Raw genomic sequence first — 27,759 nt, forward strand, 5'->3', positions numbered from 1 at the left:
TCCCAAATATGTCTTCACATTCAAATTCTTATATTTGCTCATTTCTATTCTTTTTTTTTTTTTTTTTTTAATTTATTTTTGGGACAGAGAGAGACAGAGCATGAACGGGGGAGGGGCAGAGAGAGAGGGAGACACAGAATCGGAAACAGGCTCCAGGCTCCGAGCCATCAGCCCAGAGCCTGACGCGGGGCTCGAACTCACGGACCGCGAGATCGTGACCTGGCTGAAGTCGGACGCTTAACCGACTGCGCCACCCAGGCGCCCCTGCTCATTTCTATTCTTTAAATACCTCTCAAAACCAATCAATTCACCAGAACCACCTAGATTATTCTATTCTGGGGCGCCTGAGTGACTCAGTCGGTTGAGCATCCGACTTTGGCTCAGGTCATGATCTCACGGTCTGTGAGTTCGAGCCCCACTTCGGGCTCTGTGCTGACAGCTCAGAGGCTGGAGCCTGCTTCAGATTCTGTGTCTCCCTCTCTCTCTGACCCTCCCCCGTTCATGCTCTGTCTCTCTCTGTCTCAAAAATAAATAATAAACATTAAAAAAAAATTAGATTATTCTATTCTGACTTACATAGGAAAATATTAATTTTTCTTATAAAATGTTTAATCTTAATAGAAAAAAATATCAATTATTTCCATATTAAATCTGCATGTCAGTGAGTTTAATAGATAAATAAGGTACTTCTGCATATGATGTCCTTCCTGAAATTGTTAGTTTATGGTAATCTCCATAAAATCAAATGTAGCATCAAGACAGAAAGATTATGGTAAAGTAGGTAAGAAAATGTAGTAGCTCCAAAAAAAAATAGAAAAGCACAAAGAAATATCATTCTTTTAACTTCATTAAAAAAATAAAACAATAATAAGTATAAGGCACATTTCATTTTGTACCCAGCACAAACAAAAAATACAAAAGAGTACTTCTCACAACCGTTATTGCAACACTGAATTCCTAACACATAATTCTTCAATTCTGTATTAACTCATCACACACAAGTGAGGAACCTGGTGGGGTGGGGCAGGTGGCTCACTCAGTCAGTTAAGCTTCTGACTCTTGATTTTGATTCAGGTCATGATCTCAAAGTTCATGAGTTCAAGCCCTGAGTTACGCTCTGTCCTGACAGTATGGAATCTTCATGGGATTCTCTCTCTCTCCCTCTCTCTGTCCCTCTCCCACTCACACACGTGCTCTCTCTCAAAATAAATGACTAAACTTAAAAAAAAAAAAAAGAACTTAGCATATGTCTGAAAGATTTAGCAACCAATACACAGGCTGGTGTTTAGATTTAAAACCTCTACCAGATCAAAAGTACTAAATAACTACCTTTGTCCTCCCACTTCCTTTTGAATTCCCATTAAGTAGTAAGACTTGTTAGTTATCCAACTATTTAATGCAAGATGGTTCTTTCAAATATTAAATGTTATGAAAGAGAAAAAAAGCACAATTATTCATTATGGGGCCACCATAAAAACTTGTTATGTTGGAAGTTTTCAAATACATATAATATAGAAATGTAGAAAGAATACAATAGAAACACCTTACAGTTAGCCTTAAGAATTACCAACATATAGTTATAATCACACCCAGCACTCCTAGCTATACTCACTGAATTATTTTAGAGCAAATCTCAGATACTGTGAGATTTTACTACAAGATATTCTCCTATACGTGTTTATGAAGTGAAGTCAAAACTTTACTCCCTGCTCTCATCTTCCCCTAGCTCACTTCCAGTGGTATGAGAAGCCTAAAATAACATTTTTAACAGTAGTAATATGGGTTTTACAGAAATTCCATGAGAAATGAACACAAAAATATTAATACTTTTAATTTTCTTCAAAAAAGCAAAAAAACAACTTCTTAGATTCAAATAGGAAAATGAGGTATTTCTAACTTTTATGTAATTCTTACCATCTTCATTTAAAAACAGTTTGTTGAATCTTAATCCACTTGGCTCTTTCCCAACATATCGATGCACATATTCTGTTCCAAGGTCATTAACAGCAATTGCATATTTCAAAGGTTTTACACAGGACTGAAGACAAAATGGAACTTTGGTATCTCCAATAGAATGCCTATTTAAAAGTAGATTTAAAAAATAATTAAAATCAACTGGAAAAATATCTAAATAACTGGAGTTATTTTTACGTTAATTCTAATTTACAAAGGTTTTCCCATAATTCAACCACAAGTTAACTTGGATATTAAAGAATAAATATAAATTTTAAGAAGAATGCTGCAAAATAGGCAAAAGCTTAAAACTATTCAGGTAATAGAATGGTTCAGAATTAGATAATAACTAAGTAATGTGAAAATTTTCCTGTGAGGGCAAGAGGGTATGGCCCTCCTTACTCCTACCTGTATTAAATCATACAAAATGAACTAGTCCTTTTAGAAATCAGTCACCACCTCTTCACTCATAGCTTTCATCATGACTACACCATGCTTATTAGTTTTTAAACAAAGTTCAGTTTGGATTCAACACCATTCTCTGAAACCTTGCCTGTAAATGTCTCATCCATATCTATGCACAATTCCAGCCCTGTTAAAAGAAATAGCATCCAGTTTTATAAACTGTGTTAGAGCTGGCATTAATGGCATCATTACCACCATTATCACTTCTAAACAATAGAAAAAGAAAGCTTTATGTTACCAAACTGGGATGCATATGAATACAGAATAGGTTAAACAATGGAAAACCTGTGACTGACCCTGTTATAATGTAAACTTTACAAGGGCAGAGATCTTTTGTTTTATTCACTGGTATCCCAGATGCCCTGAACTTTGCCCCAACACAGACCAGGCACTCATTCATTCAGAGTGAAACTCATTCATAGTGAAACTGGGTACTATTAATAACCACTCCTGGGCAAAAAAGGATTAGAGGAGACATCAGAGGGCAAAGAAACATCAGAGGGCCACCTCTCCTCTAAGTATATTATGGAATATAACTACACATGCATAGACAGCAGAAGTATATAATATTTTTCCTATGTTTATGAATAATTTCTAATTCAGACTCTAAGTCCAACTTGACAATCATTCTAAAACCTGACAAGAGCCTGTCTTATTACCTTTGGATTTAAAATACATATGTCTGTGGTGCCTGGGTAGCTCAGTCAACTGAGTGTCTGACTTCGCCTCAGGTCATGATCTCACAGCTCGTGAGTTCGAGTCCCAGATCGGGCTCTGTGTTGACAGCTCAGAGCCGGGAGCCTGTTGTGGACTCTGTCTCTCTCTCTCTCTCTCTCTCTCTCTCTCTCTACCCCTTCCCCATTTGCTCTCTCAAAAATAAATTTTAAAAAAAAATTTTTTTTAAATAAATAAAAATACATATGTTCTAGTCTGAGGTCAACTTTTACAATTATCCACATAAGAAAACTAAACTAAAAGAATCATCTTTACACACACAGAATCTTTAAGAAGAGAAAGAACAGGAGCGCCTGAGTAGCTCAGTCAGTTAAGTGTCCATCTCTCAATTTCAGCTCAGGCCATGATCTCACAGTTGTGAGATCGAGCCCCTCATCAGGCTCCACACTGAGCCTGGAGCCTGCTTAACATTCTCTCACCCTCCCCACAGCCCCTCCCACGCTCATGCACATGCATGAACACATGCCTGTTCGCTCTCTCACTCTTAAAAAGAAGAGAGAGAAATCATGTGCAAGTGCAAGCTTTGTGTTATAATCATTTCCTCCAAACATAAAAATTCCTATTACACGATAACCATTTCCTCCAAATACAAAAACAGGACTATCACTCCAAACTAGAATTTGATCCATAAGAATAAAGCCATGTCTTCTCGTGTATTTGTGTCCTTTCATAGCACCCAACATTTAATTCAACACACAATGACTGTTTAACACATTTTACAGGTCCAGATTAGGATAAAAGCTTATCATAATGGAGGCAACAACAAACTAGAAGTTAAGAAACTTAGGTATTAGTTTCACCTCTGCCAATATTAAACTGTGGGCCTCAGATACCTTAAAAATGAATGGGCTAAGCCATATATCTTTTTACTGTAAATACTTGAGAAAGAAAATTAGTAAAAAAATAAAAAGATCACTTAGAATGAAGGTACTTAAAAGATCAAAACTTAATAAATTGGAGGAAAAGCTATAACTGGGATATTATCTTAAAAAAGATGAGGCATTATAAGGCTAAATGACTTGTGGTTTTAACAGAACTTAGGACAAAATTACATCTCTGATGTAAATTCATCCAACTGTAAATATTTCGGGGTTGCACACCTTATTTTATGCAAATTACATTTAATTAAAAAAAAAAAATAATACCAGGCGCCTGAATGGCTCAGTCACTTAAGTGTCCGACTCTTGCTTTTGGCTCAAGTCATGATCTGAGGTTCATGGTTCAAGCCCTGCATTGGGCTCCATGGTGACAGAGCAGAGCCTGCCTGAAATTCTCTCTCCCTCTCTCAAAATAAATAAACTTAAAAAAATATTTTTATAAAGAAATACTACCTTAGTAAAAACTAAAACAAAAATAAAACACGAAGATTATAACTCTGAGCTAAGTCTTCAAATGAATTTAAAAAATTGATTTTTCTTTTTTGGCATAATTTTTCAGACTTGACAAAACTAAATTATAACACAATCATAAATCCCTATGACTGACTCACAGCATAATAAAAGGAGTCATTCTTGAAAAAATATTCCAGAACTTTATCAATTTTTCAAGGGCTTCACATAATTCATTGATTTTAAAACCAATCAGTCTCTTTGAAGTGCCTTCACCTCATTATCCTTTTTATAATTCTTCTATATCCTCATTTGTCAGTGGCTGTGCCTACAGTGTGAACACTTCCCAAAGATCACTTTCATGAACTCACAAGATTCTACAAGCTTGCAAATGACTCTTGACCTGGCAAATGATAGACGGAAATAAATTATTATCATTCCGTACGATCTTAACTATCATGCCACTCACATCAGGAGCATGAAGAACAAAGACAATAACAGACTGGGTAACTAATGTTAAGCTGAGAAATGGGAACAAATTTTATTAGTGGTCAGTTCCTTAGTGAAGAATTTCATGTTTTGACAAGTCTGCTTTTCCTAAGGAAACTGTAATTGCAGGTATTTGAACAATACAGACTCAAATAAGAAGGCTATAAGTGTGGAAAAGATGAAACGCCTCATAAAATTTAGTTAAAGACTATTTCAGTTAAGCTTTTAGAAATTAAATTAAAATCTAAACTTATTTACATTATTGAATTTCTGTCATGTTAGGGCTAATTTCCATCATAGAAGGAAGATGTTCCTTTCTCCCTCATGCTCACTGTTATGCAAAATTTAAGGCTTAAAGTTGGTTTTTATGAATTTGAAATAAACTCACCTCTGTCCATCTACGGTACACACAGACACACCCCACAAATCAGGACTGAACTTGGCTAGCTGAGGAATATAATCCGCAACCTATACAAAATATCAGAACAAAATAACAGAATACAAGCAAATAGTATTTCTTCTACCAAAAAATTTATCTCAATGTAGCCAGGCTATTTTATAGTACTCAGTGGCTTTGTGGTCTATCTTTTATAACAATATTCATAAAAACTAAAAGCAGAAGAGACTTGAGGATTATAGGTGAGATTTAACTGACTTCTCTCAGTCTCCGTCATCCTGTATGTTTTTCAATGCATTCTCTCTTTCTAGAAAAGCACAGTTTAAAAAAGAAACTAAGACTTGATTTTTTTTAAAGATAAAGAAACAGAATTTCTTTAATCAAAGTTATGATAGCAGGGTTTCATAGTATGACACAGAAAAAAATTAAAATAGAGAATTTTTAAAACTAGACACATTTAATGTTCGAGGATAGCACATGTATAGAAATTCTTAATAAAGTTACTTTTTTATTAATTAAAGATTTACAGCCATTTCAATCATCTGAAAATGAAAAAGAATTCTTAAACTTAAGATTTCTTTGTAGCCCAAAAACAAAGTTGAATAAAGTATTTTAAAAGAATTTAATCCAGCAGCTTCAACTTAAATTTCTTAATTAGCAAAACACAAGAAAACTCTACAACTTTAATTTCTATAACTCAAGTTGAGTGAATTTACTGAATAACTGGTTTAGGAAAATATTCACATCAAAAATGTTACCTTTCCTCCAGACTGCTTTTTAGCACTTTCAAATAACTCATCAATGTGAGAGGTAAAAGACATAAAGTCAGGAATGACAAACTTTCTTCTAAAGGCTTGAGTCAACAAAACAATGTTGCTTTGAACACATCTGTGGAATGTAAGAAAAAAATTAATTGACTGGGTGCCTTTCAAATACTAGTATACTTGGTGATAACAATATTAATTAGGAAAATATTTAAACAATAGAGAAATTCATCATTTCATACAACAAACTAAAATCCATAAAAATTATACTTTCTATATTATTTCCTTTCCTTCAAGCAGTCTTTCATGCAGTTGCTTGTAAGCTGTTGAACAAGTTAAATAAATAAATTAGATTGCCTAAAAACTGTGTCAAAGATTAAAATAGCAGAGCATTCCACCAGGTTAAATATCAAGAGCATCTAAAAGACAAGTTTCTTAAGTCTACCAGAGTTGATAAGCATTCAGCATGACATCTGATTAACAAAACTTGGACTTTAATATGTCATAGTTGAGACCCTGTTTATTTAACCAGTAAGTAACTTCATAAATACATCTTTTAGTTCCTATATAACTATTAGTAGTATTTCACAAAAAAACCTAAACTTTCTGTATTTTAACATATTTTCCCTGAATTAGTTTGAAAAACCTATATTTCTAAGCTAACAAGTAGAGATAAAATCAATCTTGTTTAGTCAGACTAGAATAAAATACTTATTCAAATGCTTGTATAAATATTATTTTAAATAAAATTATATATAAACTAGTATAGTAATTAACTTTTATTATATGAATTATGAAAAAAGTTAAATTGTATAAATCTATTCGCTATAAAATATATAATACAACACAGAATAAAAGGTCTCATTGTTAAAAACTATTTAAAAAGATGGGAGAGCATGACTTAAGCCAGAAAATTAATATATTACTATAACCTTAAAGAAGAGCTTTGTAAATAGGTTACAGTCAATCATATACTGTAAGCTAATCTTCTTAAGAGACTCTAAGTAACTCAGTAAGACAAACTCGAACCACTGACTATGGGAAGTTATTTATATAACTGGATTCCTCACAGGTAAATGATATGATACTATATTAGCAGCTTCTTTGGCAAAAAAAAACAACCCCAAATTGTCAATTAAAAAAAAAAGTCTCAAGTATTATTCATCTCTTCAACCCTGAAAACATCAACACTTTAAGAAAGATGATTTCCTCACTTAGGAGGTAAGAAAACTGTCCTGCAAGTAAATAACTTGCATTAATTCTAAATAAAGAAATTTTTATGACTCAATATTTTAATTAAAATTGTTCTCAATGATCAATTAAAATTAAAAGCTAGATTTCACTTTTTTAACTATTAATAAAAATTCAGAGAATACAGTAGCTTTGTCAATATAAAATTAAAACACTAATTTAAAGTAATATTGGTTTTCCACTGATAAAGATGTGCCCCAATTACACCATGAAACAATTATAGTCCTAATTTCCATTACTAACCAATAGACATAGAAATAACTGACATCCCAGAGATAACATTTACTTCAATAAACTTTGATAAAATTATTTTCTTATAGTTTCAATGTTAATCTAAAAATTAAGTGTGTTGATTTAATATTTAATGTTTTAAATAGCAATTCAATTTGTACATGAGACTTATAAGAAATATATACTAAAGAACACATTTCTCAGCAGAAAAAAGTTGACAATTCCTGATCTTAAATCACTGTATCTGTATCAAACCTAAATCCTCATTTTTCAAGAAGTTATACATGAAGAAATATGAGGACTGCTGAACAAACTTAAATTATTAACCTACTACTAACTATTCAACTATTTAAAATCAATCAGCACTTTTAAAAGGAAGCTTTATAATTAACAAAACTGTACAGCCAGTGAAACTATCAGAAGGTACTGGTAAAGTTGTGGTGACTGACTTCACTGGTGAATTATTGTGGCCAACACTGGCAATCTTACCACTCAAAAGAGTATCTACTTCAAACTGATGAACATTAACAGGTACCAAGTGTTTTTCTTTGGAGTTATTTTAATATGGATGTCATGAATGGAACTAGAAAATTAGAAGTCCTATATAAAATGAATTCTGAGGAGAAGGGCTCATGCTTTTCAGCAAGTCACATCTTTCTCAAGCTTTGTTCAGTCTGCTCATCTGTAAACTGGGAATAATAATCATCTTCTTAAGTGTTTATGATTAACAACTGTAATTAACATGTTTTAGATAATATCTCACAATTTTTCATTAGTAAAATAACATAATGGATATGACTTTTTAAAGGAAATCAAATATACAAATGCAAAAGACTACCATTCATTTTCCTCCAAAATAAAAAAGACCAAAAAATTATGACCACACATAAAAATAATTCTAATATTTATATGGTTAAAAATGCATAAATAAATAATGCATTTGTTTTCAATACAATTTTCCACTTCTAGTTTTAAGGATTATTAGCATTAAAAACAACTGATTATCTAGATGGGTACAGGCAGTCTCCAACTTTCAAATAGGTTATGCTCCAAACAGCATGCTTAGAACTCATTTTCCCATTTAAAAAAAAGCCATACATAATAGTTATTTCTCAGATTATCCTCAAAGGCTAAATATATTAATTAACAATGTTTTTTAGGTGAAAAATCAACACACTGACTTCAACCAAACCTATCTACCTTTATAAATTTCTCTGGGAAAATGAATTCCACCGTAACATCTCCTTCCCACCTGCATGGAGATGAGATAGTTTACTTAAGGCAACACTATACAAGAAAATTTCTTTTGGAAAAAAAAAAAAAAAAGAAAACCTCTCTGGACACCTTTCAAGGTGACCTGAAAAGGTTAATAGAGGTTTTGAATCACTTCATTCTAGGGATGAAAAGAGAAATCATTATGCCTTCAGACTGAGACTTTTTCCATTGCCTGCACATACACAGCACTAAGCATTTACCAAGTTGGGAACTGCCTATATTACAATCATCAACTTAAAAAAAAAAAAGATTAGCATTAAAATCATTTTAAAGATTAGCATTAAAATAATGGTAATTGTTACTCTTTTATATAATTATGGGCAGAAAATTTTATGATTATGTTTCCTGGCTTCATAATCAGTAGATTTAAGTTACTTTTAATTTCATATAAACACAGCAACATGTTTATAAAGCACAAAAATTTTAAACAGTACTAAAAAGGTATAAAATACTGCTTTCATTTCAAATTCCAAAATAATTCCTCATACTTTTATCAACAGATCTCCCTACCATCTCTTTGACAACTTCATTCTCAGATATACCAAAACAATGCTTCAGAAGGCAACATAATCAAGAGTACTTTGCACAGTTTACGAACACTAAAAATAAAATAATCCTTACTCCAAGACACAGCTAATAAATGATTTATTTCCTCCCCTGCACAAAGAAACATGTTTTGATGATTCAAAAAAAATTCCTAACACCAATTCCAACATGAACCTAAAATCTCTATAAGGTCAGCTGAGTTAACAGAATCAAGAATCTTGTAGTGAAAAGACAAGAATCCTAAACTGTTGGCAGTGCTTCACAGCATGCCAGGAAACTCTGAAGGAGTTTAAATACTTATACCTTCAAATGACTTAACACTCTCGGATATTTTCAGGAGATATCTAAGACAAATCATCTAGTCCCCAAAGAAAATAAAAGAAAAATAAATAAAAATACATATATACATACAAATAAACTTTCAAGGTAGACGCTGGAATTCTTTGGATCTACCTCAACCTAAGCCTATGGTCTGGAAAAAGCCAATGTGTTACAGTATGTTTACAGTTCTATACTGGTTTTTACCTAACTCTTAGTAGTTTAAAATACCGTTTACCTCTTTGGGATCCATTATAAACATGCTATCTTTTAAATCTTTAAGAAATCAGACAAATAGGAGGAACATATTAATAAAGAGAAATAGTAAACAAATAGGAAAAACCAGGAAAATCAAAATAAACATGCTCATTCAACCAAATCAAGGCATTAATCTCCAAAGTGTTCTTTAGTTTTTAAATATTTTGAAGGAAATGAAAATAGTCAAAAGCCTAAGTATTAATATGTCTGAAGAGAGGAGAGAAACAGACAATGGGGATATGTGAATCTAAGGAATACATGCTGTCTGAAGCCTTCTCATTTTATGTCATCTAAATCACCTTGTAGGAAAGAAACAGAGACCATATTGAAAACGCCTGCAAGACATGCATATGAATTGGAGATCAATTTAAGCTGTGACAAGACAGAGTGTGCGCTATTCAAACTGAATGCAATCTCCAGATAACTGTAAACTGGAAACATCCATGCCTACACCATAGAGCAATTTCAAAGAAAGTCTACCCTTAGCCCGTGTATTATAGAACCTATGTGCACCATGTTCTTCAAACAATTGATGTTTATAAATCTCCCCCCTTATTTTTTTTAGTTACACAGGAAGCACTGGCCTTCAAAGATGCAATTTTGTTTTAAAAGAAAAATCACCATATAGCATAGCAAATCACCATTAAAGGTTTGGCAGAAATTTTTACTTTTTAAAAAGATCTTTGTCTAGCATGACACCATCTGATGTTGTTTGAAGAGTTAATCTTAACATATCCATACACTCTTTCAACCTGGGATCAGACGTTCGCAATCCTGTAGATTTGAGTGCCTGTTTTTAAAAAAATAAGAGTTTGTAAATACATAGTGCAAATAATGTATATGCTTATTCCAACTACAAGTTTTTATTCCTGTATATAAAAACTTCTACCCAGAACCTGAATATGTATATGGGCATTTTAGGGTCACTATTACCCACTTTCTGGACAAGTTTCTCATTGTTTCTTTCATTTTCTTTCACTGATTACCTTGAAATGAGCATGATGAAAATTTGAAAACATAATAAGAGAAACAGTGTCAGTCAGAATCTACAGGTCAGATGATCTTTAAGACTACATTTCAATATTCCTGTATTATGGATTCAGTATTACTGATTTTCAAAAAGTTTAAAATAGAAGAATACAAAAACTTACTGTAATAAATTTATGAACAGGTATTTTCTCTTGTCCTTCTGCAATTGTATAGAACAGCAAATCTTCCAAGCTAGGTAACAGACCCTGTTTTATTTTACTAAAGGGGAAAAAAGAAAACAAAATTAATCCTTGTGAGAACATTCTAATGGATTTTAGGTATATCGTTATTAAATCATCATTGAATCAAACTACATCTGAGCTGATCTCATCAAGACTGTCCTGAGAAATGCTAATTTACCAAAACTCCAACCAGTATTACTGAAACCACACTGAAAAAGTAAAAAATTATTTATTAACGAATATAAACATTTTTAATCTCAGGTTTTAAAATCCTGATTACCATTTCTGTTACTACTAATGCCTACACATCTGTTACGGTGATACCTTCCTGTACAGCCTAATACAACCCCAATCCTAATTATAGAGCTCAGCCAATGTTCAGGCAAGAGTCAACACTTTATTCTGTGTTCTTTAAATATGATGACTATTATTTATGTATTACTAGAATAGTTACCCTGATTGTAAAATCTGGGGGAGACAGCAATTACATACTGGACAGTATGTATACCAGTTTTTGAATCCTAGCTGTAATACTTACTAGCTGAGTCACCTTGGATAAATTAAAGAACCTTTCTATGGTTTAGTTTCCTCATCTGAGAGGAGATAATAGCATCTACCTCACCAGATTGTTGTGAGGATCAGCTGACTTCGTACATTCAATACATTTAGAATGCTGACTGGCAGAGAATAAGGACTCAACTGATGGTAGTTGTAGTTAATATTTCTAAAGTGATCTTGGCTTACACATACAGACCAAACGCCACAAAAATCACAAAGATTGTTAGAATAAAAATTTCTTTTTACCATAAAAGGACATTATAATCTTAATAAACTAGTATAAGGTGCAGTAATTAACCACACATTTAAACAAGAAAGGAATTTTTTTCCTATCCACTGAAAAGCTTTCAACTAAACAAATTATAATGAACTTATTTAATGCTTTTTTTTTTTTTAGCTCTGAAACCGCAACACATTTCAATATTCTGAACATCAATGACTATCATAAGTATTACAGTGATGTTATAAGACTTACAGATCTAAGGTAAACAAATCCCCTCCCCATCTATCAGTATTTTTTAAAACAGGAAGGGGAAATACATACAGTGTGTGTTTGTGTGTGTGTGTGTGTGTAAAATATTATGGAAAAGACTTTATATTTCAAGAAAGTAAGAGAAAAAATTAAAGAGAAAGAAAGGATGGAATACTCGTTTTCTTAATTTCAGAACAATTTTGGACTAGCCATAGGTTTCATGGGAAAATTGTACACATTATTTTTATAAAATAAACTCACAGAACATAGGTCTGTATAAAATTGTGTTTTTATACTGTTAAAAAGAGTTTTCTAGATATTCTATCTAAATATTTACTGAATTACCCAAAGATTACTTAATAGTCCTATACGTCAGTAAAACCACATGTATTTATTTCCTAATATAATTACTTTCCAATTACTAGTGGGTCCATATATTTCTATCTTAAAAGACAACAGAATATAGACCTGGTTCACAGAACATGAACAGCTATACTCGCACATATAAAATTTCTCCTAAAAGAAACATTAGTATTGGTATTAATATCATTTATACTTGCTTTCAAAGCTGTTACACCAATTTTTAGTTTTTAAAGTAAACCTTAAAATGTATCAATTTCATGCTAAAGTCTTTAAAAACTAACACATAAGATTACCACAATTTAAAGACATATCCTGGAAAAATAAATTTATATATATATATATATATATATATATATATATATATATATATATATATATATAATGAAACAGGGTTCAAATAGTTCAAGAAGTTTCCCAAGACTGCACCGTGGCAGAGATGGATTTAGAACCCATTTCTCTGAATCCAGAGTCCATATTTTTCACCACTACAGTATGCTGGCTCTCAAACTTACTACCTAGTTATTATTCTCATAAGGTACAATTTTTCTAGGTCTTACTCTGATCCAAAATCATTAAACAGCATTCAACAATACTGATGACTTAATATTTAAAGAAAAAGTGAGTCAGCCATCAAAACATCAGTGGAAAATAACATACCAATTATTTACATAAAATGGTTTGTCAAATAAACTTTAGATAGTGGTAGTTTGTCACTTTAAAAAACTGCAGAATAAGCTTTCTATGTATTTACCACACCAGTAAATGGTATTTGCTTTGCCTAAAAGCTAAGTAAATAGCATAAAATATACACTTCTTTACCTTATGGTACAGAGCACAAAAAAATTTAAATGACCATGTTATTGTCAGAGCTAGCAAAAAAAGTAAATATTTACTTGCTTTTGGACAAGAGACTAATTTTTATCCATTGAGGAGAGATTTAAGTCATCTCTAAAAAATATGCTCACAGAATAAATGGGTCAAAATTGACAAAAAGAATACTACCTATCTCAGCATTTAAAATCTCAGACTCTGATCTGAGAAGGTGTTAGCTTCAACACTCTGGTGAACAAATAAATGAAAAGATTCTCTCCAACTTTCAAACAGGTAGAAATTACTCCAAAGATCTTTCTTGATATTACCCCCTTTTCTCTCCCCAAATTTAATATGGATTTGTGGCAACACGTCACAGTAATGTATTTTGCTATGAAAATTTTAAAGCTAAAAACTATATTTTAATCATATAGTAACCAGGAGATCCTTGAGGAGTATTTAAATTTTAATGACAAAAAAAACCACTAGATTGTAGGAGGCTTTCAAATCATTACAACTACTGAGAAACCCAAGTGAACCCTCCAGATTCCCTGGGGAAAAATATAAAATGGTCATGACACTCAGCAACTAAAATAGAACACATATAGAAGATTAGTAAATCCAGATAAATCCTTGTTTCATACTTTTTTATTCCTTCCCTTTCATTTTCCCTCACTTCCTTTCTAATTACTGTCCTTAAGATCCTTTCACCACCATTTTGTGACTTCATTTACCCATTCCTTCCTCTATTTTACCCTCACAAAATACCTGCCTAAAACACAGAAATCATTTTTTAAGAAAAAAAAAAAAAAAAGCCATATATTTAACTGGCATCTAGGACATGTACAGCATTATGTTAGTTGTTGCTTACAGTCCAAATTGAAAAAAGAAGACATACATAATGAGTAATTACAAGAAAGGGACAATGAGATACACTCTGAAAAATTACTTCACTATGGACTAATAAGGTAAAGCTTTTTTAGAAGACATGGAATTTGAGCTACACTTGAAAGATGGGTAGGAGTTGAAAACATGGCAACAGAAAGGGATTCCCAGCAAAGGAAACAGAATGACCAAGACAATGAAGGTAAGCATGCACTGGGTGTTTACAATGAACAGTAAACTGGGAGAGCATAAGATATATGAATTAGGGTGGCTGTTTCTATTTATGAGCTGTTAAAATACCTAATTTTCACGGCTGAGAGAGATCTATATAAATTAAACAATAAATGAGGAGACTACCTCCTAAAAATTTACATATGGTGTTTAAATTCAGGGCCAATTTCTGCAACATAAAAAGAGGTACTTTGTTTATTGATCAACCAGTTACCCAATACCAAAGGACAATTTAAGCTCCTCCGTCTGGTATTCAGTTCTCTATATATGGCTTTGTACTATCTATTCTTAACTTATCACTTTTAATTAACTAGATTCATGAATCTGTAAATAAATCCTATCTTACCTTTATTTTTTAATCCATATAAGTCTTCTGTTTATAATCCTCCTTTTCCTAATCCTTTAAGGTATCAATCATCATTTCAATCATTATACAGGGCTTTCCCCAACCAGATTTTCTATACTCTTTTTAGCACTCCCTGGCTGTATCACTAAGTTTTGTACTTTTCTTATACAGCCTATGTAAAGATGAATAAAATAAGGATGCTGTCTAGGAGAGCCAAGACTATGGCAAGTACTAGGATATAAGTGTAAAAAATGTATTAGGAAGGGGTGCCTGGGTTAAGCATCCAACTTTGGCTCAGGTCATGATCTCACTGTTCATGGGTTCAAGCCCCACATCAGAATCTGTGCTGACAGTTCAGAGCCTGGAGCCTGCTTCAGATTCTGTCTCTCTCTCTCTCTGTCCCTCCCCCGCTCATCCTCTGTCTCTCTCTGAGTCTCAAAAATAAACATTTAAAAAAAATTTTTTTAAATAAAAAATAAAAGTATTAGGAAGTACAAAGTAAGCATTCAACTGTGCCTTGACAGGTGGGAGAAATTAAGGAAGTATAACATAATTAGGAGCAACACTGCAAACTCTCCCTCATAGTTTAAAATCTTAAAAGTTAAAAAACTCTAGTATCAAATGAAAGGTGGAAAAGGAAAATCATCAAGTCTTTAAGAACTGCAAAATGAGAAGGAAAAAAATTGAAACGAATTATATTTAGTCTTATTTTGTTAAATAATATTTCATATTACCTGACTTCTCCAAACTATAAACCTTCAAGGCTGGCATATTACCTTCCTTAATATTTTTTTGCAGGGGTCAAGCCCATGGAACTCAAACACCTAGTATAGCATGGTAAACCTATCAGAAAGTCAGGAACTTTTTTTCCCCAACTAAGTTTAAAAAAAAAAAGCTCCACTAACAATACAAAAAAACACTTTGATGTTTTTACTTATTTCATTTTAAAACAATGATCTTTAAAAAAAATTGTTTTTATATTGGTTTATCATTCTGAATTTAAAGTGAGCTGGCTGACAGTAAGTTGAGACTCACAGAGAACAGTGGTATTTATCAGAGGGGAGAGGGGTTGGGAGAGGGGTTGGGAGGTGGGGGCCAAAAAGGGGGAAAGGATTAAGAAATACAAACTTCTAGTTCTAAAATAAGCTATTAGGATGTAATATATAGCATAGGGAATACCGTCAGTAATATTTATCAACACCATATGGTGACAGGTGGTAACTAGCCTTAATGTAATCAGTTCCCAATGCATATAAATGTGGACTCCCTATGTTGTACACATGGAACCCATATAATATGGTATGCTAATTACACCTCAATAAAAATTAATTAAGTAAGCATATGGGGTTGAAAGTTCAACTGATGGGGGCTGACCATATACATCATAAGTCTGACAAAGTGATGAATTCTGCTTATTCTCCAAGTCATTCTGTCCCAAGTCTAATTATTGGTGAAATTTAAAAATAAAATATTACATAGTTTAAGGCTTTACTGTTAAGAAAGGATCTCCTGCTATCTTAAAACCCTATGTGCTAAAGTAAGGTTTACAGGGAAGGACGGAGTCTCAAAGTCAAGCAACATGTCTAATGTCACACAATTCTTAAGTGGTTGTGCCAGAATTAGCCCTGGAAAACTGGTCTTTAGTTTCTATATACTTCCTGGTATACCATACCAATTGTGCTCAATTATTAGCCCTCCATTTTAGGAGGAATACCTAGAATTCGTTCAGAATAATTAAAGGTTAAGACTCCTTATATTTGAAGAATTTCTAACCAAAATGCTAATATGGAAATTACTTATGTTAGAGAACTAAACTGTTGTTCCACCTTGTTAAATCCTATAAAAAGTGAGGATGAGATTATGTTAAATTAGGGTTGCTGTTCTAATTGGATTTTACTGAAATTTATTCAAGAACATACCAAAGTAAGAAGCACAAAAGCTAGTGGCTGAGCTATCCATTATCAGCTGATGGCAAACTGTCCACATGTACAACTTCAGAAGTCCAGCCCAGGGGGCGGCCTGCTTGCCTTTGAGGGGAGGATGAGGACCTGGTCAGACCAAGTCCCTGATGTCCAGCTCTGTTAGTCCACCTATCCCTTCGGTCAAGTATCCTTTAATACATCAATCTAGTTGTAAAAATAGATACAGTGAATTCTGTTAACCACTTTAATACCATACTAGAGATGATGTCTTTGAAGTAACTAAAATATATAGGTTAATGAAAGGGAGACTTCAGCTACACAAAAACAAAAGAGCTCTGAAAATGGAAGGTGCTATGTTCCAAGGCAGTGAACTCTAGTCAAGGAAGTATTCACTCAGAGATGAGTAACAACTTGCAGGAGTATAACAGAAGAGAAAAAAAATCAACTAGGGAGATGGGTTTTTAAGGTCTCTTCCAATATTGTACCTAGAAAGTAATCAATTCAGTACAGTATTTTATTAATCTAATGGTAGATGAAAAGACAAAATAAATCCTAATATTTATGAACTTCAGTCATTTAGTTAGGTCAGTTAGTATATGTGGCCAAGTTATAAAATACGTACAATGAAGTGGAATTAGATGTCTTTAAAGTCACTTTCAACTCCAATTTTCAGTTTTTGAGCTGCTAAAATAGACGGTCCTCCTAAATTCCCATACTAAAGACTATAAACTTTATTCACTCAGGACCTACATATACACAGAAGACCTATACACACACATTTTATACCTAAAGTCTAACTATCTTAAGTTCTTAAAAAAAAAAAAAAAAAAAAAGAGACTCAAAGAGTAGTTAATGCTACTGAACCATACCCTTAAAGATAGTTAAGATAAAAAATTTTGTTATGTGTATTTTTACTGCAATCTTTTTAAAAGCTGAGGAGAACTGGGTCTAGAAGGGGAGAGTAAGAGAAAATAGCCAAAGTGGAGACAGGAAGAACAGAACAAGATGTAGCAACAGATACAAGATACAAAAATCCACAAAGGAACAAACTCATTCAAAGTGGAACTAATCATAATATGAGGGAACACATTACACAACTAAATACAGTTTTGTACAGGGGCCACTAACAGCAAACTAGAGCAGTGCCACCTGTGTTTGTAAATAAAGTTTTATTGCAAGACAGCTGTCCCTATGCATTTACCAACTATCCATGACAGCTTTGCTAATAACAGCTAATTTGAATAGTATTAACCCAGACCAGATAGCCTGTGAAGCCAAAAATATGTACTATTTGACCCTTCAGAGAGAAAAAGTTTGCCAACACTTGCCTGCGAACACCACTATAGTAATGCTCCCTTATGGTAAAATCCGAGATGGAACAAGAAACATTAAACTCTTCATTATATTTTACTGTGGCAAAAAATAGGCAACATTTTCTAAGGAGATTTACACTAAGAATAGTTCAGAAAAAGTTTGATGTTTGCAAATAGTGAATATAACTGGATAATGCTGAGAAGAGCTATACAAATCCATGTACATTTTTTTTTAACTTTTTAATGTAATGGTACTTCCTGTTATATGTACCAGAAACAGTATATTAGAATAGCAGACTAGATATTTACAATTTTAAAATTAACAGATGTGGTTCCTCTAATAACGGAAGTTATAAATGCAGATGTCCCTTGAACAACAAGCGTTTGAACCATGTGGGTACACTTACATGTGGCTTTTTCTCAATAAATACAGTATAGTACTATAATATATTTTCTTTTCCTTGTGATTTTAATAACATTTTCTCTTCTCTTGCTCACTTTATTGTAAGAATATAGTCTGTAATACATATAACATACAAAATATGTATTGACTGTTTGTTATTGGTGAGGCTTCCAGTCAACAGTAGGCTATCAGTAGTTAAGTTTTGGGGAAGTAACCTAATTTTTGACTGTGAGAAGAGGCTGGCACCCCTAACATCCACATTATTCAAGGGTCAATTGTACTCATAATGAGAAATCTTAAAATTAACTCTAAAGAGGCAGAGAAAAAAAATGTCCATTCTCACAAACCACAACTGCTGATATCATTTGTTTTCCTCAAAATACTTTTTCCAAGCATGTTTTAAAAGCTTAAGGGAAAAAAAAAAAAAAAAAGCTTAAGGATCACTTGAGATCATACTGCATAGAAATTTTATATTCTAACTTTTGGCCTAACATTTTCTTACATCTCCCAAAAGTGTCTGTATACATTTTAAATGACTGAATAAGAGACTCTCATATGTATGTATCATAATTTACTCAACCATTCCACTAATGTTGAACACAAGTTTTTTTTCCATTCTTCTCTAATATGTAGGGTACTGTACCAAAAGTATTAATGAATAAATCTTCCTGCAACTCAAGTTTGTTAGCATAGACTCCTAAAAATGTATGAATATATTTAAAGTTTCACACAGTTTTAAAACTGTTCTTAAAAAGCCTGTACTCTTGGGGTGCCTGGATGGCTCAGTCAGTTAGGCATCCAACTCTTTATTTTAGCTCAGGTCATGATCTCATGGTTGTGAGACTGCGTCTCACATCAAGTCTCCGTGATGAGCTGCAGAGCCTGCTTGGATTCTCTCTCTCTCTGTCTCTTAAGAACTCCCACCAAGAATCTTAAGGAAGTGCCTATGTCACTCACACCTTCATGAAGATGACCATTTAAAAATCTTTAGAGGCCTGTAGTAGAAATTAACAGGCAAAAAAACAAAAAAAACCCACCCACACACATGTACATATATTCAAATCTTGAAATCTACCAACTTATTGTTCATTATGCAATATTAATAGTTCCATTTTAAAGTTTTAAAGTTAGTGTTTTCACTATAAACGTGTATTTAGAATGCAATAAGCAATGTTACATACAAACCAGAGAATACTCCCCAAAGGAAGCCAAGAAAACACATTATCATGCTTCTACTGTGTTGTAAGTGGCCAGAAAAGTAACAAGTACAGTAATTAGTTATATGCACCATGTTTCATAAGCAAAGCAATTTTATACCTGAGGAGAAAGATTCCAGGATAAAATCCTAAGTATCTCTACCTGAAAGCTATTTACCTCAGAGATATCAATAATTAGCAATTATTTTTATAAATATATCTGTTCACTCAGCTTTCTTAAGTATTCTTCCTAGCAAATGACTTAAAAGGTGAAAAGGCAGACAGGCAACTCCTTGACTTATACAGGAATTAAAGAGTGTGCTCCTTAAAGAATGCAAATCCTACAATTAGACCTTGTTTCTACAGCCATAATTTTTCTTCACTTCATAGTCACAAGGAAGAAGTATAGCTTTTTACTTATTTTAAGTAATTTTCTGAAACTCAAACCCACAAACATCTTCAACAAAGTTCTCTTCAAGGTGACACTTATTTTTTTCAGACTAAAATAGTGCCCTTCCAACCCTTGTTACTTTTCCCTACATAGCGCCTCATAAAAAAAATTGAATTCAATGTGGTAGTCATTTCCTGAGTTAGTTGATTTTGAAGTAGGCAGACTTCTTTGTAAACAGTAAAGCCTGAAAAGAAGAAGCTAAAACTCAGAAACTAAAGTTCAGGATCTAATTCATGCTTTCATTGAACTTCATCTAAAAATTATTAAGTAGCATGCAGTTCGTTAATTACAGGTCACCACAGATATAGCCATGACTAAATAGATAGCCGTGGTTTAATAGAAGTATCAGGCAGCAAAAAATGTTATGGTGTATGCTTCAAATGGCCAGTAAACTAAAGCTCACTGGAAACTGTAACCTGAAAAAAATTTTAATGGAAGAAATCACAAATAAAATCAGAGGTGTTGAGGAAACCCTCAAATATACTTTCAATCTTGATTTTAAGTGAACTGTAAATACATTCACTTTTACACATTAAAAGGAAATGCATTAAAGAATAACAAAATTTGGGGCGCCTGGGTGGCGCAGTCGGTTAAGCGTCCGACTTCAGCCAGGTCACGAACTCGCGGTCCGTGAGTTCGAGCCCCGCGTCAGGCTCTGGGCTGATGGCTCAGAGCCTGGAGCCTGTTTCCGATTCTGTGTCTCCCTCTCTCTCTGCCCCTCCCCCGTTCATGCTCTGTCTCTCTCTGTCCCAAAAATAAAAAAAAAAAAAAAAAAAAAACGTTGGAAAAAAAAAAATTTTAAAAAAAAAAAGAATGACAAAATTTGTCACCTATTTCACGGACGTTCTTTCACTTTGAAATTACACCTGCCAAACACTGTCTCAACTTCATTATCAAGTACTGTTCTATAGACCAATTCAATGTTTGCTGCAATGCATAAGCATTTAATCTTGAGATTCAATTCTCACAGCATACAAATGTAATGATTCTATGCCCCTCACTTTCCATTTAATAAATATGAACTACCATGGCACCTGGGTAGCTCAGGTCATGATCCCAGGGTCATGGGATAGAGCCCTGTGTCGGGGTCTGCGCTGAGTGTGGAGACTGCTTAAGATTGTCTCTGTCTCTCCTCCTCTGCCTCCCTCCCCTGCTCACTCTCTAAAAAATTAAAAATTAAAATATTAAAAAAAAATGACCTACCAAAAGTCATACTATCTGAAGCCAGTATAAAAATGTTTCCTTTCACTTTTAATACATTTTTAATTATGCATATTTAATCCAAAATATATTTTTAAATGCCATGACTTCACGTAGATGAGCAAACATTCAATTACTTCATCATGGGTATGCAGTTTTTGACAAATACTACCAAACCACCTTCCAAAATAGCTGAACTAATTTATACTTCCACTAGCAATGTAAGAGTTCCTATTCCCCACACCCTCCGCATCACTTGATTTAATTTAACATCTGCCAATCTGATAGGGAAATGATCTCACTGTTTTAATGGAATACTGTATCCTGTATTGTCAATATTGTACCCTATATGAATTACCCTTTTACTAAAGAGCATACATGTGCTGATATTTCCAAGCCTAGTCCTCGGTTGTATCATTTTCCCTCCTAACTAAATAATAAAATGCCTAAACAAAAGGTAACAAAAATGTCCCTCATCCCAACCTGGCAACTCTTTTCAGGGACTCTTCACTATAGGATACACACAAGCTTCATAGAAATGAAGCATGGCACGCTTGATGGAGAAGAAACAGTGAGGTAAAATGTCCATGCTGGGCAAACATTCGGCATAAAGGTTGATCAAGAATATTGAATGCTACAGCATGGTTTGTGATTTTGATATAATGCTCATTCCAGTCTGTATTGGTATTTTAGAAAGAGAGTGGTAGTTTGAAATTAAAACTCTATAAACAATCTCAAAAGACTGAAATGAGACAAAAGAATGGACATGGGGGTACAGACTTTTAATTTGGGTCATCAAATACATGGACATAAACGTGAGAAGAGTTTGGATGAGAGATGAAATATTATCATGAGAGGCAAAGTTGAGAGAAGGCACATGCTGTGGAGAAGGCAGACAAGTGGGAAAGAAGCAAAGACCTTAGCCTCAGGGTTTACTCAGTGAGCAAACCCAAAAAGTGCCAGGAAAGCAAAGAGGACAATTTAAAAAATGAAGACAGCCAAGTGGATTTTCAAAATGATAAAATGATAGCAACAAAATTAAGTAAGTGCACTACAGGGAAAACTAAGCAAAAATCATATTTTCTATAGGGTATTTAAGACAGTAGTAAAATCTTAAGTTAAACCAGGAATCTAAACCAGACTGAAGTTGGTTGAAGGAGATGGCATAGCCTAGGATGACACTGGTTCAAAGAATTTGACTATGGAAAAAAGGTAAGTAGGTAACTTGCTTATATTCCACCTCTTTCCAGAATATAATATAGTAAGGTTAATAAAATATAGTCAGACCAAGGAAAGGAGGAAAAGCAAATATGTTAGCCATGTTAATTAATAAAATTGCTATGGTTAAGTATTAAATTATCTAAGCTTACTAGTAAGTAGGCCAAAAAGACAAACAGTACAAATCAAATAGAAGTACAGTAATTTTTCAAGAGAAATTTTTTCTGGAAACTAAAAAAACAAAAAAATTTCTCATGTATGAGCCTAAAATTCAAAGGCTAATGTCCTTGTCATGTTTTACAACATGAAGATGAAGCAATTTTATTCTTATTTAATAAACACTTATATACTATTTTAACACATACCAAATTGTTGTCCTAAGCCTTTTACAAAATGTTAACTCATTTAATTTCACATGGTTATTTCTTTTAATAATCTTCCATAAAACCTGGCAGAGTCGTGAGTGCTGGCATTCCAGGTGGCTTGCTGACTGAGGGATGAACTATATTTTGGAAGCTGAGCATTAGAAAGGATAACAGGATCAACTGGAAGCTTACCTCCCAGAATGAGAGAAATGTTTATTACACAAAGGCAAAATGGAAAGAGTCAAAAGAGGAAAACTACATTTGGAAACCAGATCATTCAGGAAATAGAATCTTTAAAAAGATTAAAAATGTCTTAACAATCTTGAGGCCAGTGCTCTTCAAGTGTATGTATGAATTCAAGACAGCTGGGGTTCACTCTTGAAATCCTTGATTCAAAGCTCTCAGGATTATCATATATAGTACTTGGATTGCTCCTGAGCCAGTCTAGCTATTATTCCAAACTTCAGTGGCAGAAAAAGAAACTCCTTTGAACTAAGGTAAACAAGATTGTCTTATTGGCCATTCAAATTCCCAGGTCAGCTGAGCAAATGTTCTTGAAGGATTCCCTCCCTAGACTGATTTTCTTTGGTGGTTGGGGTACAGTACAGGACCTTTTTTTATGTATCGTTGTCAGTAAGTATTAACCAAAAGAGTGTTTCCAAAGTTACTGCTAAGAGACGATTTCTTATTTGGAAGGAAATGAAGCTAGAAAGTTCTTGTGAGCTTAAATTTCCTATCTGACAAGAAGGAAAAAAAAGGGCACTAGTGCCACTGAAAAGACACAAACTGGAAGACATTTCAATAGAAAACAATTCCCATCCCATAGCCTTCAAGGACAACTTTTAAATGCTAGCAATTGCACTTCGTAATTCTGTAACCCTGGGCTCAGGTATTTAAACTAGTTTCATGCCTGGTAAACCAGATGATAAGGTACAAGTGAGTACCAGATGAGATTAAGCATACACATTCTAGACCCTAAAAAACACGAGAGATAGAAATTTAACAAAAGTCTAGCTTTTCAGACCTTGAAGGGATTTAAATCATCTAACTAAAGATGTTAAATGACCTACCTATATGCTCCTAAGACTTTGTGACACAAAACCATTATCACAGAATACCACAAATTTTGCCCATCATTAAAATAACATTTTTCAGTCTGGGAAAACTTAAGCTTGGAATGTTTTAGGAAGGTGCCAACTTCAATTACAGGAAACATTAAGCAGACCTGTGATTCAGTATAAAAATCACACCACACTTTCAGTTTGACTTAAGGTGATCTGAAGCTGAAGACAGTAATGTGAGTGACAGGGTGGCAAAACGGGTCACATAACGTCAGTACAATGTCAGCAAAATGGTAGCGTATAAAGAAAGCATACAGGTTATATTTTTACCCATATTGGGAAAACAAAGTTGGGGTCCATTTATATTATACAAGACAAAATAACCAAGAAATTGCTTCCCATTTGTTAAGAAAAACCAATTTAGTTTTAAGTCAAAAATGCTGTATGGCATAGATGACTTAACATTCTATCAGTATTTAAATCACAAAAACTACATAACTCGGATTTTTCCTAGTGTTTTACCAGTCACATTTCATCTTGGCTATTTTGATTATTTTAAAAAATTCGCCCATTTCATGGAAGACATTAGACAGGCCAAAGCTGGTCCCCAGTGCAAACAGGTAGTCTTGTACTGCGTGCCCCTTCTCGGCCACATGACTCTCTTCCTCCTTAATCTCCTTTCGAAAACATTATTTCCGGTGCCCCAGATGGCTCGACACCACGCCTGAAAGCCACTCCAGAAATATTTAAGAATATTCTGCCACGTTAGGCTTCTAAAGAGATAGGGGCAGAGCGATCGAAGGAGGGCAGGCTTAGAGAGAAAGAAACCTGAGCCTGAAAAATGACGAGTCAGGAAGGCGCAGTGTATGCTAAACACCCGACTCCTAAATGTCACTCGGTGGAGATGTTCGTGTGGCATCACCCACGGAGAGCTGGGCAGGCGGCCAGGAGCTGCAGCCCGGAGCCGGGGAGCAGAGCACGCGGCGCGGGCCAGGCAGCCGCAGCCCCAAAGGACTGGGCCGGGGCGGAGGGGGGGGGGGGGGCGGGGGCGGAATGGCCCAGGCCGGCCGCTCCGGCCCCTCCGCGGCTCCTCCCGGGCGGCCCGCGCCAGGGGCGGGGAAGGGAAGTGGGGGCCGAGCGGAGGGGCGCCGACGGGGAAGGCGCGGGCGGGGCCGGACCTAATCACATGGCGCAGACTGCGCAGGCCGCCCGGCATCTCTTTCTTTCTCTTTCTCGAACCTCCGCTCCATCCCGCCCCACCGCAGGCCCCTCCCGGGCCCGATTCCGGACCCCACGCGGGGGAGGCCTCTTCCGCCTAGCGGAGACACTCACTTTTCGCCCGAGGCCACCAGCTCCTTGCCCTCACTGTTGCCGAACGCATCCGTCTCCCCGGGGCCGTCCTTGGGGCTGGGAGCCGATGGGGCCGCGGGCAGCGACGCCCCAGACTGCTGCTGCTGCTGCTGCGTGCCCCCCTTGCCCAGCTCCTGCAGGATCTCCGAAGGGGAGCTAGACAGTCCCCGCGCGAGGGGCCCCGCCGGCCGGCCGCCCCCGCCCCACCACGGGTAAAGCCGCGCGGCGGCCGCTGGGCCCGCGGCCCCCTGTCCCCCGCCTCGGGGACGCCGGCACAGTGTGACGAGGGGCTGTGCCCGCCTCAGAGCTGCGCAGGAAGCGGCGGGAGGCCGCAGGAACAGGTCCCGCAGCATCGCCGAGCCTCGCAGTCGCATCATGCCGCCGGGTCTGTCAGCGCCCGCTAGACTAGGGAGGATGCTCGGGGCGTGGGCGGCCGCTCTCCTCTGGAAACGCAGTCTCCGGTGGGACACCGAGAGGGCAGAAGTGGATAGGAGCAGCGACGTGGGTGTGGTTTGGACTCCGGTTCCCGCAGCCTCCGCTGCTGCTCAGGAGGCTGCCCGCCGCCGCTTCACCTCACGCCGCCGAGGATTCCGCACTGAGGCTGAAGCGCAGGGGAGGGCCAGAGACATTCCGCGCTCACCCTCTCGGGGGCGGGAGGACGCCCGCGTCCTCCCTCCTTCCCCTGCTACGATTGGCTCAGATTCTCGACCTCTCTCCTGATTGGTGACTGTAGCAGTCAAATTTCTCTCCGCGCAGTGTGCGCGGAGAGCCGGGGTGGAGATTGGCAGGGGGCGGGGAGAGGAACCGAACTGACGTGTGAGGCGTGGGAGCCAGGAGGGGCTCTAGCGTAGCCGCTTCCCTCTCGCTTTGCCAACCGCGAGGCTGCCCTAGTTGGAAACTGGGGAGTCAGGGGTCTCGTCACTTACGAAGCGGATTGGCTCCTGGACTCTGGGGCCTCGAACTGTCGGGGAGACTGACCGGCAAGAGCCCCTGCAGCCGAGTGGCCGGGAGCCAGTCGGATTGGCCGGAGCTGGCGTCTGGCCGAGCCGTCGGAGCTTGGCTGGTCCAAGCTTGCAGCTGGCCCGGGCTATCCGGTGAGGACGTGAGGAGACACCTCTGAGGGCCGCGGTCCAGGAAAGGCAGCCCCAGACGAGCTTCGTCTCTCTCCCAAATGTTACATTTACTTGAAACTTTCCATGGTTGGCCACTCCCCAGATGTGAAGTGTTTTGGAAAAAATGAGCAAAATCCTTTCAGCTATGCGATTTAGCCATTTGGAAGGTTGGAGATCGGGGGAGGGCGAAGAGCGAGAGAAATTCCAGAATACGACTGCTTTCCTTTTTAAAAATTATTTTTTTAATGTACACTGGTATCTCAAAAATATTTTTGAACAGCAAGGGTTCCCTTGACACTAGTTTGCTGGAAAGCATAATTGTAGATACTTTTGTATTTTAAAAGCTGCTTCATCATTTTAAAATAGAAGCATCTGAGTTCTGGTTCTCTAAATCGTTTCAGCCTAGTATCTATTGTTTATCCTATTTGGTCTGTGGGAAAAGAGCCAAGGATCTGATAAACTCTTGAGTTTTTCTCTGAGCCTACCTATGCACTTGACGACAAAAGGTTTTTAGACTGTTTATTGAAACAATTAGGTTTAAATGCATAGATCCACAAAAGTTAATGGGGATGATTTTTATGAACCAGGAAGGGTGTGCGTCAGGTGCATTAACTAGGTGCATTAGTAATCTAATGAATCTTAAAATATTGCACTAGATTAATAGGAAATCTGTACCCTACAGGCTATTGTGACCTTTGGCATGTCAGAGTCTTGCTCATGTTTAAGTTTTTTCTATCTGCTCTTTAACCGGAAGAACCTGGAGAAGGCTATCATGTGTAAATCGGTTAAGTATCGCCTTAAAAAAAAAAAGTTCAGACAATTGCAAATTATTTAGAGGGCTTTTATTACTACTTAACATTACCTGTCACTAAAATTTGAAGAGTCAAAGTAATAATATACAGTATTCAGGAAAAGGAACATCAACTTTTGGAGGAGAGGTAACGAATATCAGCCCTGCCTAACCTTTCCAGTGACTTGTCAATGACATAAACCTGAATATTGTGTGACCTCTTAGATATAACTGGTTATCAGTTTTGACTGTTTCCTTTCTCTCCACTTCCAAGCTATTGACAAATCCAGTTCTTATTTTCCTCCTGGCTTTTCTCTTAGCTTCTCTAATTTTCCTATGAAAATTCTTTGTAAATTTCTTTCATTTTTAAAGGCTTAAATGCTTTATAGTATACTTAACAAATATGGAAAGCAAACCTAGTAATATATTATTTTCTAGAGTTTCTGCTTCCATGCATGAGCTAGTAAAAATGGACACGTTAGTCCTAACATT

At 35.8% G+C, this 27,759-nt stretch overlaps 1 protein-coding gene and 1 long non-coding RNA gene across 6 annotated transcripts in view; one reads left to right on the forward strand and one right to left on the reverse strand.

Moving 5' to 3' along the window:
• Window positions 1-25,963, reverse strand: part of GLS (glutaminase) — an 83,740-nt gene extending 57,777 nt beyond the window's left edge. For 2 of the 4 annotated variants that reach the window (XM_058711050.1, XM_058711056.1), the window contains exons 1-6: window positions 25,348-25,963; window positions 11,162-11,258; window positions 10,679-10,800; window positions 6,126-6,255; window positions 5,359-5,438; window positions 1,915-2,078 (exon numbers count right to left, since the gene is read on the reverse strand). In XM_058711050.1, the coding sequence (XP_058567033.1) occupies window positions 1,915-2,078; window positions 5,359-5,438; window positions 6,126-6,255; window positions 10,679-10,800; window positions 11,162-11,258; window positions 25,348-25,742 (988 nt within the window). In that variant the 5' untranslated portion in view covers window positions 25,743-25,963. Of the gene's footprint in view, window positions 1-1,914; window positions 2,079-5,358; window positions 5,439-6,125; window positions 6,256-10,678; window positions 10,801-11,161; window positions 11,259-25,347 lie in introns of those variants that run through there. The other 2 variants (XM_058711040.1, XM_058711065.1) reach the window with 2 other exon arrangements.
• A 150-nt stretch (window positions 25,964-26,113) lies between these two features.
• LOC131501255 (uncharacterized) overlaps window positions 26,114-27,759 on the forward strand; it is a 119,104-nt gene continuing 117,458 nt past the window's right edge. For both annotated transcript variants that reach the window (XR_009256727.1, XR_009256726.1), the window contains exon 1: window positions 26,114-26,459. This is a non-coding gene — a long non-coding RNA (uncharacterized LOC131501255). The remainder of the gene's footprint in view (window positions 26,460-27,759) is intronic.

This window comes from Neofelis nebulosa, chromosome 2 (genome assembly GCF_028018385.1).
Source record: "Neofelis nebulosa isolate mNeoNeb1 chromosome 2, mNeoNeb1.pri, whole genome shotgun sequence".
NCBI classification, from domain to species: domain Eukaryota; kingdom Metazoa; phylum Chordata; class Mammalia; order Carnivora; family Felidae; genus Neofelis; species Neofelis nebulosa.